This window comes from Phocoena sinus, chromosome 8 (genome assembly GCF_008692025.1).
Source record: "Phocoena sinus isolate mPhoSin1 chromosome 8, mPhoSin1.pri, whole genome shotgun sequence".
Classification (NCBI taxonomy): domain Eukaryota; kingdom Metazoa; phylum Chordata; class Mammalia; order Artiodactyla; family Phocoenidae; genus Phocoena; species Phocoena sinus.
In genome coordinates this window covers 65,047,135-65,060,322 of record NC_045770.1, presented here as the reverse complement: position 1 = coordinate 65,060,322, position 13,188 = coordinate 65,047,135, and the positions used below count along the sequence as shown (strand labels likewise).

The following is a 13,188-nucleotide window of genomic DNA, read 5'->3' as shown; positions in this document are numbered from 1 at the left end:
ACACACACACACACCCCACCCTCCCTCACATGCACACGAAGCCTTCAGTTCCATTTCTTTGTGTTTTGGGGTTTTTTTTGGCTGTGTTGGGTCTTCGTTGCTGCGCACGGGCTTTCTCCAGTTGCGGTGAGCAGGGGCTACTCTTCCTTGCGGTGTGCGGGCTTCTCATTGCAGTGCCTTCTCTAGTTGTGGAGCACAGGGTCTAGGCACGCAGGCTTCAGTAGTTGTGGTGCATGGGCTTAGTTGCTTCGCGGCATGTGGGGTCTTCCCAGGCCAGGGATCGAACCTGTGTCCCCTGCATTGTCAGGCAGATTCTTAACCACTGTGCCACCAGCGAAGTCCCTTCAGTTCCATTTCAACCTGTTTCTAGTTGTCTTTGTAGTATTTGCTGCTAGATTCACAAAATCAACTTTTGGAGCATCATTCCCTAAAGTGAGGTCTTTGGACTAACTACCTAAGAATCACCTGAGGGCCTTAATTAAAATATAGATTCCTGGGTCCCACTTTAGATTCACAGGATTAGAACTTCTGGAAGAGGGGTCCAGAGAACTTGGGGGTTCTATTGCACAATGAAGTTGGAGACACAGCACTAAAGACTTTGGTAAATTCCTTCTATTCCCTATACCTGCAATTCTAGTAGTTACCACCATGTGGCTTTACCAGGGGGGCCTGTTCCCAGCAGATGTATAGGTGTGCACGCCTGAGAGAAAGCGTGACTAGTAACCAGGAGAGTCGCCTCTGGTTCCATCTGCAAAAATACAGTTATTTATGGGTGTGACAGACGCCATGCACTGCAGTCTCATCAGGAATCTCTCTCATAACAAGCAGGGAGGAGATACAGTCCAGGACTGGATCCCAGGGGCTGGGATGGAAGCCCAGTGGGCCAGGTTTGGCAGAGAAAGCCTTCCATGGCTGGGGTGACTGACCCATGGCCAGGAGCTGGGGATAAGGACTGTGTACAGCCAGGCAGCTGTCACCAGGAGGCCTTGAGGCTACAAGCCTTGAAGCACCAACCCCTAGAGCTCTCAGCATGACAGGTGAATGCTTTCTGAAGTGGCAAGTGATGGCCCACGGCTAGAATTGCCAGATTTAGCAAATAAAAATACAGGATGAGCAGTTAAATTAGAATTTCAGATGAAAAAACTTATTTTCTTTTAGATATACAGATTGCCAACAAACACATGAAAGGATGTTCCACATCACTAATCTTAGAGAAATGCAAATCAAAACTACAATGAGGTATCACCTCACACCAGTCAGAATGGCCATCATCAAAAAATCTACAAACAATAAATGCTGGAGAGGGTGTGGAGAAAAGGGAACCCTCTTGCGCTGTTGGTGGGGATGTAAGTTGGTACAGCCACTGTGGAGAACACTATGGAGGTTCCTTAAAAAACTACAAATAGAACTACCATATGACCCAGCAATCCCACTACTGGGCATATACCCTGAGAAAACCATAGTTCAAAAAGAGTCATGTACCACAATGTTCATTGCAGCTCTATTTACAATAGTCAGGACATGGAAGCAACCTAAGTGTCCATCAACAGATGAATGGATGAAGAAGATGTGGCACATATATACAATGGCATATTACTCAGCCATAAAAAGAAATGAAATTGAGTTATTTGTAGTGAGGTGGATGGACCTAGAGACTGTCATACAGAGTGAAGTAAGTCAGAAAGAGAAAAACAAATACTGTATGCTAACACATATATATGGAATCTAAAAAAAAAAAAAAAAGGTTCTGAAGAAACTAGGTCAGGACAGAAATAAAGACGCAGACGTAGAGAATGGACTTGAGGACACGGGGAGAGGGATGGGTAAGCTGGGACAAAATTAGAGAGTGACATGGACATATATACACTACCAAATGTAAAATAGATAGCTAGTGGGAAGCAGCCGCACAGCACAGGGAGATCAATTTGGTGCTTTGTGACCACCTAGAGGGGTGGGATTGGGAGGGTGGGAGGGAGACGCAAGAGGGAGGAGATATGGGGATATATGTATACGTATAGCTGATTCACTTTGTTATAAAGCAGAAACTAACACACCATTGTAAAGCAATTATACTCCAATAAAGATGTTAAAAAAATAATAAAAATAAAAAACATATTTTTTAATATAAGTACGTCTCGTGGACTTCCCTGGTGGTGCAGTGGTTGGGAATCCACCTGCCAATGCAGGGGACACGGGTTCAAGCCCTGGTCCAGGAAGATCCCACATGCCACAGAGCAATTGAGCCCGTGTGCCACAACTACTGAGCCTGCGCTCTAGAGCCCGCGAGCCACGACTACTGAAGCCTGCATGCCTAGAGCCCGTGCTCTGCAACAAGAGAAGCCACCGGAATGAGAAGCCCACGCCCTGAAGTGAAGAGTAGCCCCTGCTTGCCACGACTAGAGAAAGCCCACGCGCAGCAATGAAGACCCAACGCAGCCAAAAATAAATAAATAAATAAAAATAAGTATGTCTTGTGCAATATTTGGGACATACTTATACTAAAAGATAAGTGTTGTTTATCTGAAATTCAGATTTAAGTGAGTGTCCTGTATTTTATCTGACAACCCTACTCAGGGCTTCTCTGAGCTGCCTCTAACTGCAGAAGAGGGCTGGAGCCCACATGTGACTGGTTCAGGGCCCGCAGTGCCATGATCTTTCTCGAGGGTGTGCTGCACCCAAGGTGGTGAGGAGTGAGTCAGGGCAGGGTGTGGACTTCCAGGAGACAGGCAGCCCTTCCTCACCTGTGTCCAGGCAGGAAACTAATTTCTGTTGATCAGCAAGTTTGAGGTGCTGGCACTCTGCTAAGCCCTTCAATATTATCTCATTGAATCCTCCTGCAACCCTAGGAGTTAGGCACGTGTGATCACTATGATTCCCGCTTTAGAGAGGAGGAGACTGCTGGGTCTCCATGAGGTTAAGAGCACAGGACTGTCAAGTGGAAGAGGAGGAATTGAAGCCCCGGGGCTGGTGCCAGGTCTGGGATTCGGTCATCTTCCAGGCCCTTCTCTCTGTTAATCCCAAGGGCTTAAGGTGGGGAGCAGCCTCCACCTCCGAATCCCTGGGACAGGAAATGTTCCCAGTTTCCCTGGCACTGGGCCAGGGTCTTGTCCGGGCTCACATGCTTGCTGGAGACTCCAGGCTGGGAGACAGATCTGCCGAGTTCCCCTGGTCCCCGTCTGGCCGGGACATGCCCAGCGGCATGAGCTGCCCGTGGGCACTGCCCTCCGCTGTGCCGGTGCCCGTGGGAGGGGCCCAGGACCAGCTGCTGCCTCTCAGGCCCAGCCTGCGCTGAGCCCCGGGGTGGCCTGGCCAGCTTCCCTGCCGTTAGCCCCCTGAGCCAGGCCAGAGGGGTCCCTGAGGAGCTCTGGGCTCTAAGTCCCAGCCCCTCTCCGAGGAGGCGGGCAGCGGGGCTCGGCAGCCAGAGGCTTCTCAGCTCTGAGCTCTGGAGCCAGATGTAACATTGACCTTAAATGGTAAAAGCTCCCCAGAGTGAAGAGAGGCTGGCCGGAGGAGGAAAGGGGAATAACTCAGTTTTAGGTAAGTCGTTGCTATCTCCAAGAATAACCTGCCTCTTCAGCTGGGAGCAAGGGAACACTTCTCCTCCTTAAAGGTACAGGGTGCTGGGATGGGGGCGCCTGACTTTAACTTTCCAGGGGAGTTGGCTTGGTTGGATGGCATTTTAGCCGAGTATTTTTATTGTTGCTGTCATAATTTTCAAATAAGAAGTGAATCTTGCCCGTCCTAACTTAACTAAATTGTGCTCCTTTTGCTTGCTGTTAGAAAGCATGCGCAGGTTAGGGTGAAAATGTGGGTTCTGGCTGGGCGTCCGCAACCCCAGATTTCCTGTGGGCCCCTGTGGAGCAATAGAGGGTCCCCAGATTACATAAGCCAGCTGGTCAGGGCTTTCCCCACACCGCCTGCTACCCCTTCCCCACCCCTGCTCTGTGCTTACTTATGCCTCTCTCTGTCCCCCACTCCCACCCTGTGCCACCCGCCCCCTGTCCACCTTGGACCTTGTGCTGGCCCAGCCCTGTCTCCCCGCCTGACCTGCCCCTGCTTCTGTCCCTGCACTTCCCATCCTGTTTTCTGGTCACAGCCCCTGTTTTTTGTCCCTGTCCCCATCTCTCCTGTCTCCAGCTTTGCCCCCGTGCTCCTTCCCTGCACCCTCAAGGGGTCGCCTGTGCCTTGCTTGTGCCCCTAGCCTGCACACCTCCAGGAGCTCGGAGTCAGAGCTATTCCTAGAGTGAGCGGCACTCAGGCTGCCTTTCTCCAAAGCAAAGGTCGGTGGAAGCCAGAAGCCAGAGAGGGGCGCAGTTGTCTGCTCCCTCCTGCCCAGTAAACGGCTGGAGATGCTCTGCAGATTGAGGAAATACAGTGCAGGATCTGGGACCCCTGGCTGGCGCTCCCACCTCCCAGAGCTTGGCAGCTGCTGCTTTTTTAACACTCACTCTTCAGACTGCTCTTTGAGGGTCTCGGGAGAAGTAAAGCAGCCCATGGGTCTCCTACAGGAAAAAGGAAGCAGCTTCCCAGGGCTGTTAGGCTGGGAGCACTAGGGAGCCAGACCTGCCAAGGGTTCTGTTGTCCCCACCAGGGGGCAGTGACATGCTGGTGAGACAGGTGGACTCTGGACTGCCCCTCAGCCGTCCTCTCTGTGGCTTGGCAGTCAGCAGAGGGACTGTTTGATGGGGAGGAACAGAGGCCCTGATGGGTGGGGAGGAGAGATTTAGGAGCCCCCAGACTCTGCTCTTTGAGCTCTTTGAGGCAGGGGGACAGAGATAGAGAACTCAGTTCTCTTGTAGTAAAAGCAAAAGGAAGCAGGAGAGAAAATGGATATGAATTGACTTTGTGCCAGGGTCTGTGCTAGAACTGTTATTTAATTTAATCCCTGTGGTAGAGGTGAGGACATTGTGGTTGAAAGAGGTAAAGCAATATGCTTAAGGGAACACAGTCTGTAGGTGATGAGCAGGGATTCCAGCTCAGGCCAGCTTGGTCCAAAGTGGGCACTTCCGGTGTTAGATGCCACCCTGCCTCTAGTTAGTAACCAGGGTCTCGGGCAGTTATTGAGCATCACCGTCCAAATGATGGGAAAATCAAGAGGATTGCATTTGCCCCCATGAACCTTGGAGACCAGACTCTGAATTCAGGTGTCAGCCCAGGGCAGCCTCACTGGTTGAGATGCAGAGGCAACACTGACTCCGTGACCTTGGACACACCCTGCCTTCTCTGCGAGGGGGGCCTTCCCCATGGGAGAAGGAAAACAGGTCAGCCAGCCAGACAGAAAACCTCTCTGCTAATCGTCTACAGATGTAAAAAAAGAGTTAGAGAAAGCTGGGCTTAATCACCTCTCATTACTTTCTTCCCAGTACTTTTAAATTTATAATTCTTATTCAGAGTTTTTCCCTGGTAATAAAAGTAATGTGTATTCTTTGCTAAACTTTCTAGGAGAATATAGAAATAAGTATAAGTACGAAATTCAGAAATAAACATAAAGAAATAAAAGTTCCCTCTGGAATCCTATCACTCAGAGATAAATATTGTTAATATTATCGTGTGTTTCTTTCTTTATATTTCTCTATATTTTATAAAACTAGGGCCTTACCATGTGTGGTTTTGTAGTGTGATTAAAAAAAAATTTTTTTAAGGGAATTCCCTGGCAGTCCAGTAGTTAGGACTCGGCACTCTCTGGCCTGGGTTCAATCCCTGGTAGGGGAACTAAGATCCTGCAAGCCGCGAGGTGCAGCCAAAAAAAAAAATTCTTTTTTAAAGACTATTTTTTTAGAGCAGTTTTAAGTCACAGCAAAGTTGAGAGGAAGGTCTGCATAGAGATCTCCCAGATCCCCCTGGCTCCCACACATGCAGAGCCTCCCCCAACATAGCAGCCCGACCAGGGTGGCACATTTGTTACAACTGATGTGCCTACACTGACACATCATAATCACCCAAAGTCCGTGGTTTACCTTAGGGTTCACTCTTGGTGCTGTACATTCCATGGGTTTGGACAAATTGTATAATGACATGTATCCACCATTATAGTATCATACAGAGTATTTTCACTTCCCTAAAAAATCTTCTGTGCTCCATCTATTCATCCTTCCCCACCAACCCCTAACAATCACAGATCTTTTTACTGTCTCTGTAGTTTTGCCTTTTCCGGAATGTCATACAGTTGCAGACAAACACTATGTAGCCTTTTCAGACTGGCTTCTTTCACTTAGTAATATGCATTTAAGATTCTTCCATGTCTTTTCATGGGTTGATAGCTCATTTCTTTTTAGTGCTGAATAATATTCCATTATCTAGATGCACCACAGTTTATTTATCCATTCACCCACTAAAGGACATCTTAGTCTTTTTTTTCAATTTTTTAAACACCAAAGTATAGTTGATGTGTAGTATTATGTAAGTTACAGGTATACAACATAGTGATTCACAATTTTTCAATACTCCATGTATAGTTATAAAATATTGCTATATTCCCTATGTTGTACGTTATATCCTCATAGCGTATTTATTTTATACATAATAGTTTGTACCTCTTAATCTCCTACTCTTATCTTGCTCCTCCCCCTTCCCTCTCTCTGCTGGTAACCACTAGTTTGTTTTCTATATCTGTGAGTCTGGTTTTTTTTTGTTATATTCACTAGTTCATTTTATTTTTTAGATTTCATATATATGTGATATCATGCAGTATTTGTCTTTCTCTGTCTGACTTATTTCACTTAGCATAATGCTCTCCAGGTCCATCCATGTTGCTGCAAATGGCAAAATTTTGTTCTTTTTTATGGCTGAGTAGTAGTCTGCTTTTTGTGTGTGTGGTACGTGGGCCTCTCACTGTTGTGGGCTCTCCCGTTGCGGAGCACAGGCTCCGGACGCGCAGGCTCAGCAGCCATGGCTCACGGGCTCAGCCGCTCCACGGCATGTGGAATCTTCCCGGACCGGAGCACAAACCCGTGTCCCCTGCATCGGCAGGCAGACTCTCAACCACTGCGCCACCAGGGAAGCCCTAGTCTGCTTTTTTTTAACTGAACATTCTATCATGATTATTTCCTCATGTCATCAAAGATACTTCAAAACATGTTTTTTAAGGGTTGTATCCTACCAAATAATTTTAGCTGTGCAAAATTTAATCATCGTTCCTCTCGTTGGGCATTTGCAAATGTGGTTTTTCTTTGGGGCCTGTCTCAGTGGCACACACATGATGGCTTTTCTGTCCCTTTTGTGGAGTTTGGAAACTCTGTGCTCCCAGGTGGGCTTGTGCAGTACACCCCTAGAGTGTGGGCTTGTTCTGCAAGACGATATTAAGTGGGATACTGACTCAACTGGAAACACATGGACTCACATCGGAATTGCCTTTTAAGTTCTTTTCTGTCCATCTGAGTTAGCCCAGCAGTGCGGGTGCTGCAGGACTTTCAGTACTAAAACCAGACGTCAGGCAAAACCAGGCAAATCAGGGCACGTTGTTCTCCCGGGTTTGAACCTAGTGTGCAGGTTTGAACAGGTGTGGTCAAAAGAGCACCGGCTCCAAGTTGGGAGGAGGGCTTGGCCTTGACCAACTCTTCCCTTGTGATCACAGTGGGAGCTGGCGCCTGGAGCTTGAGGCAGCATCTTGCCCTGCTGGAGAGCGCAGGCCCTGGAGTGACCCTGCGACTCCACCACTGACCAGCTATATACCTTGAGCCACATCTAACCTCTCCAAGCCTCGGTTTCCTCTCCTGTGAAACAGAGATAATGATGGTGTCCACTTTGTAGGGTTAAATCCCTCAGCCTGGTGTCTGCTCTTAGCACCCAGTAAACATTAGGTATTATTATTTCTGGCCTCTGTCCGTCCCCCCTCAGAGATTCCATCAAGGACACTTCTGGACTGGTTGTGAGGCTCTGACTGACCGTAATTCTGGGTCCCAGTCTCACCTCCATTAATGCGCCAAGGGCAGTAGCAGACTTATGCTCTAGATGACTGGCCATTGGTACCTGGTGGGGTCTTTAAGGAGGCTCAGTAAAAACACCTTCTTCCTCCACTTAAGTTCTAATGCTCGTCGAGAAGTCAGCATAATATCACCCTTATGACTGATAAAGTTAATAGGAGAATGTGGTTTCCATTCCATTCCAAAGGCAAGCAGGCTTTCTAATATTGAATTGAGCAGACTTAGCCCCCAGCCCTATGTAGTGCCCTCCAGGGGAGGCAGGCCCCTTTAAATCTTAGAGCCTGGAGGAGCAGAGCAGAACGTGTGTCCCAAGAGGAAGGGAAGAGGAAAGGGCTGACTATTCATGTGAACACTTCTTGAACCCACCATCAGACAGCCATTCCCCTGGGGCAGAGCCAGGAGTCTTACACGGAAGGAACAGTCAAGTATGGAGAAGAAGCATTATGCTTCTAACAGAACTGCAGTGATGGTCTGGCCCAAGTCATGTTGCTAAGCTGCAGGGCTGCCATGTGGTCCCAGGAGGGCAGGCACCCCAGCACCTCTGCTTTCTGCCTGATGGAACGTCACCCTTTCTCCTCCTGAGATGCCTGAGAGGCACCTGTTTGAGGACAAGTGCTTCCCTGGACAAGATAAGCATCCAACTAGGAGTATCTGGTGTGATCTTTTTCTTTTTTTTAATGCAAGTTCCATTTAGGCAGCTCCAGTGAGGGAGCAAATGACCGTTCTCTCCTCTGGGATACTTCATATAGACAAGAGAAGAGAGGGAAGGAAACTACCTTTGTTTGGACATGCTGTACATGCCAGGCATCTTGTGTATAATAGCTCATTAAGTCTGTACTGTGGCCATATAAGGGAGGTATTTATGAGCAACTGATTTGAGGAGGTTAGGCCACTTATCTAAGACCGTTAACTAGTAACCAGTAAGTGAAGAATGGGATGTCAAATCCAAAACTATCAGATCCCCAATCTGTAGCAATCCCCATCACTCTGTGGCTTATACACCAGGCCACAGTGCAGAGTGAGAATGTCCAGCCCTTGTCCCTGCTCCTACAGTTTGAGCCCAGGAGGCCCCCGCACTGCTCCTCAGAGCAGAGGCCCTGAGCTTTGGGGGCAGGAGTCTGGGGCAGCTGTTCCACTAGGCCAGCTCTACTTTGCATCTCTCTTTTGTCTCCTTTTAGCCTGTGACTGTCTTTATCAGGTCTCATAACCTTGTCCATGAACAAGACCCTTCTTCTGTTTAGTTGGAAAATACAAGTCTAGAACCGTGAACTTTTTATTGGCAGGAAATGCCATGTCCTACATTGTGAGTCTTGAGTCACTCTCTCTGACTCACCAAGGCTTGTGTTGGAAAAGTTCATAGATATGGCCATGGTCACCCAATCTGCCACAGAGGCAGCATGGAGTAGGTTGGGACCTCAGGTTCTCAAATCAAATGACCTGAATTCAAGTCCCAGCTCTGCAACTTACCGTGTGACTTTGGGGGAAATGATCTAACTTCTGTCTTACTTTTCTTAACCGTAAAATGAGGCTGATGGTGATAATGATATAACTTGATCAAAGAGCTGTTGTGAAGATGAATGGATTGATGTATCTACAGTACTTGTATGTGTATAAGTACTCAATAAATAATAAGTGTTATTTAAGCTCAGATTAACATCAAGCACAGGTAACTATTTCGTGGCTCCAAATGGTCAGGTTTCCCTAAGGGCTGTCTTGCCATGATATTTTCAATTTGTTTGGGGATTAGTTCCCTGGTAAAAAGACTGTAATGTCCTCTGGACTTCTTAGCTAAGACATGTTTCCTGTTTCCCAGCTGAAACAGGAAACTGGTCCCTGATGGAAGGTGATGCTGATGAGGCTGAGTATTGTTAGGAGGAATCTAGATGGTGGATGCCAAGAGGACTCCCTAAGGAGCATGATCTTTGGGATATTCAGGGTCCTGGACCTATCTCTAAGCCTGGTCATTGGTTTGGAGTTGATTTTGTACATGGAGACTGACTCATGATAATCAAACTCACAAGAGACTGAAGTATGTAATTCTGAATGTCTGTGTGCTAATGTATGGGGAGGGGTTACCCTTTCCAGTGACCACAATGCCTGGGAGATGGAGATTTTGCTCAGAAGGTGGAAAGTTCCGAGGGTTATTTCATGTAGGCCATAAAGTGGCCTGATAGCCATCTCTGCCTACAACAGAGAGACTCCCTCAGAGCATAGGAGAGGTCTCTCCCCTGGGAACTTTAGGTAAGCATTTCTCTTTAGAGTTCGCTTTGTCTTCTGTAAAAAGATGGGATTTGTTGGAAGGTAGTTCAGAGAATCAAAGGAAGGAGTAGACCGTTAGGCTTCACTCCCCCAGGGCAGTGCTAGGGACCTTGCAGTAGGAACTTGCCAGTGTTTTCTCTAGAGCAGAGGGGTTCTCTAAAGCAAAGGGTTTTTGACGGTTCATCTCATCAATTTAAAAAAACTTTTAGTATGCATCTCTAATTTATGTGTATTTATTTTAAATTATATTCATGAGCTACTATATTAATGTGAGTTATTTTACAAAACATGTAAAATTAGAAATTTTAAAGGCTGAGAAAGAGAAAATGCTGTTTGAAAACCTTGCTTTATGTTTTTAACAGTGCGAGCAGCTTTTCTTTGTTTTTTTGCTTTCCTTAAAAGAGTGTTCTTTTTTTTTTTTTTTTTTTTTTTTTTTTTTTTGCAGTACGCGGGCCTCTCACTGTTGTGGCCTCTCCTGTTGCGGAGCACAGGCTCCGGACACGCAAGGCTCAGCAGCCATGGCTCACGGGCCCAGCCGCTCCGCGGCATGTGGGATCTTCCCAGACCAGGGCACGAACCCATGTCCCCTTCATCGGCAGGCGGACTCTCAACCACTGTGCCACCAGGGAAGCCCTAAAAGAGTATTCTTTAGTAAGAGAAATGTGATTAATTATGCCTCATTATATTTTAAGATCTCAGCACTTTGGAGAACCCCTGGCTTTAATGACTGTCATGGTTAAACCAGCCACTGTACCAATCAGTCTCCCAGTAAGGAACCAAATCCAACTCAACTGGCTCAAGAGACTTTAACAAGGACTATTTATAGAGGCTTGGAAACCACAAGGGATGAGGCCCAAGTACACCCCGAAACTAGCAGCTGCAGGGAGCTGTTACCAGCCCTACCCAGGAGGGGCGAGAGAAGAAAATAATGTGATTGGAAGCCAGTGAAGAGCCGGGGAAGAGGGACCATCCAGGATGAGCTGTAATTAGGGAGGGATACAGCCACTGTCACAGATGTAGCATGGAAGAAAGGAGGGGGCAAGGAAGGAAATGCCCAACCTGTCTCTCCCCCCACCTCCTGCTGGCCCATTGGCCAAACTCAGCCAGCAAGCATGGAAGCCCAAGTGATGCATCCCATAGTTGTCATCTGGGCGCAGAGAATGGATCCTGGGGCAGGGCAGGGAGAGGGAGGCCAGGCAGAGGATAGCCAGCTCAGATAGCTGATGTGGAAGAAAGGTATCCTTACTTACTGAATTCTAAGTGAAATTTTCAATTTGATCCACCAGTTTGTAAAAACTTTTTTGAGAGTTGCTTGTGGTGTTAGTGGTAGTAATATCTTCACTCCACATTTTTTGCAGGAGGCTTTTAAGGCACTTACGCATTTTATGGTGGTTGGCTTGGTTAAAACTAGATAAATATATTTCATGAATCCACTTGGGCATATTCAAGATATATCATACTTCACTGAAAGCAAATGACTACATGAGTGCGATGTCAGTCCCTTAGCATTGGAGAATTTCCCCTGTTCCCTCAGGACATCTCACAAACTGGTTGTGACAATGACCTTTCAACACTGAATGAAGGCACCATTGCCAGTCTACTTATTTAATACTAAGGAAGTAAAAATAAATAACAGTTTCCAACTGTCTTCCCATATTCCACTGGATCATCTTGCATATTCCCTGGGCATGCATACCCCACCCTGAAGACCACTGCAGTAGGGCTCAGCTCCTATCTTGACCAGGTTCCAGTGGTTCCTAGTCTCTGTCCAAGGTCTTGGGGGAGAGACCCCGATGGGCCCAGCTTGGTTGGGTCAGTACCAATCAGCCATGGTCAGGTGACAGGAACATGGGGTATCGATGTGGCCATGGGGAGCCATCCCTTGTTTATAGGGGTTCCTTTTAGAGAAGGGGAAATTGCTGAAAGCAAAAGTCTCTCCAAAAGATCTCGTCACATGCTTATAATTGTCTTCATGTCCTGCCTTCTGGAGATCCTGGTCAAGCCTCCCATCTCTTCAGCCACATTTACAGACAGTTTCTTGGGTTACTTCCATAGATGACTAATCATATCCCTTGCATGTGGTTTTTCACATGGCTGTACTTCAGACGGCAGCCTTGTTTCCCTGCTGTTGTCCCCATGTACAGCCAACATTCCCAACAATTCTGGGCTTCACAGGACCTTACACTGGTTGGGACAGACTATTTCTCTGGTTAACTGGGTTCAGCAGAGAAAGATGGGTGTGTTGATTACCTCAAGGATGTGGCACATTTAGATCCAGAAACACTTGCAAGTTGTCCCTCTCTCATGACTCCTACAGTCTGTAAACCACAGAAGTTGCATAGGCACGGGAACAAAGAAAGCCTGACTTTTCAGAGTCCTGGACGGGGAGGTTCAACTTGCTGAAATCCCCAGGAGCTTGTTTCACTTGACAATAACAAGAGTAATAATAATGTACTTATTTCTATCACAGCTATCATTTATTGAGCACCGGCTACATAGTGTGTTAAATGCTTTACATACATTATCGCATATTTCTGCAACGCCTTGTAAGATCGGTAATAATAATATCTATATTTTACTGACGAGAAATCGAGGCTTTCTAAGGTTCACTAGTTCACTCGGGTTTACACAGTGGAAAGTGGCAAGGTCAAGGCTAGGTTGCCCTTGATGCAAAACACACACAGCCCATCAACAGATAGAATCTCACACTTGGAACTATCAGGCCAGGAGGAGATAGACGCTGGGCCAGGAAGATTTTTCAAAAGGTTAGATCATTTTGGGTTTATCGAGAAGTATCAAGGGAGGCTAGAACCATGGCAGGTTTAAGGTGGTTCTTGGTAGATAGTGAGTGAATAACAGAATGAACCCTCCCAGGTCTGAAAACAGTAGAAGCTTTCCAATATCCACCCCTGGTGCTGAAATGAAGATAGCATATAAGCAGTGGTCCCAGGTCCTAGGCTTGGCTCTGCTTCCAACTCATTTTGTGCCCTTGAGCACAAAGGTCCCT

General features: G+C 47.1%; 1 protein-coding gene across 8 annotated transcripts in view; it reads left to right on the top strand.

Annotated features, from left to right (window-relative positions):
• Positions 1-3,344: 3,344 nt before the first annotated feature.
• The window catches only part of MRVI1 (murine retrovirus integration site 1 homolog), a 118,339-nt gene continuing 108,495 nt past the window's right edge, over positions 3,345-13,188 (top strand). For 2 of the 8 annotated variants that reach the window (XR_004351068.1, XR_004351067.1), the window contains exon 1: positions 3,345-3,537. Coding sequence is in view for 5 of the 8 variants with exons in the window: in XM_032639994.1 (XP_032495885.1) it covers positions 3,471-3,537 (67 nt within the window). In the remaining 3 variants the exon portion in view is untranslated. Of the gene's footprint in view, positions 3,611-13,188 lie in introns of all 8 variants that reach the window. The other 6 variants (XM_032639993.1, XM_032639992.1, XM_032639996.1 and 3 more) reach the window with 4 other exon arrangements.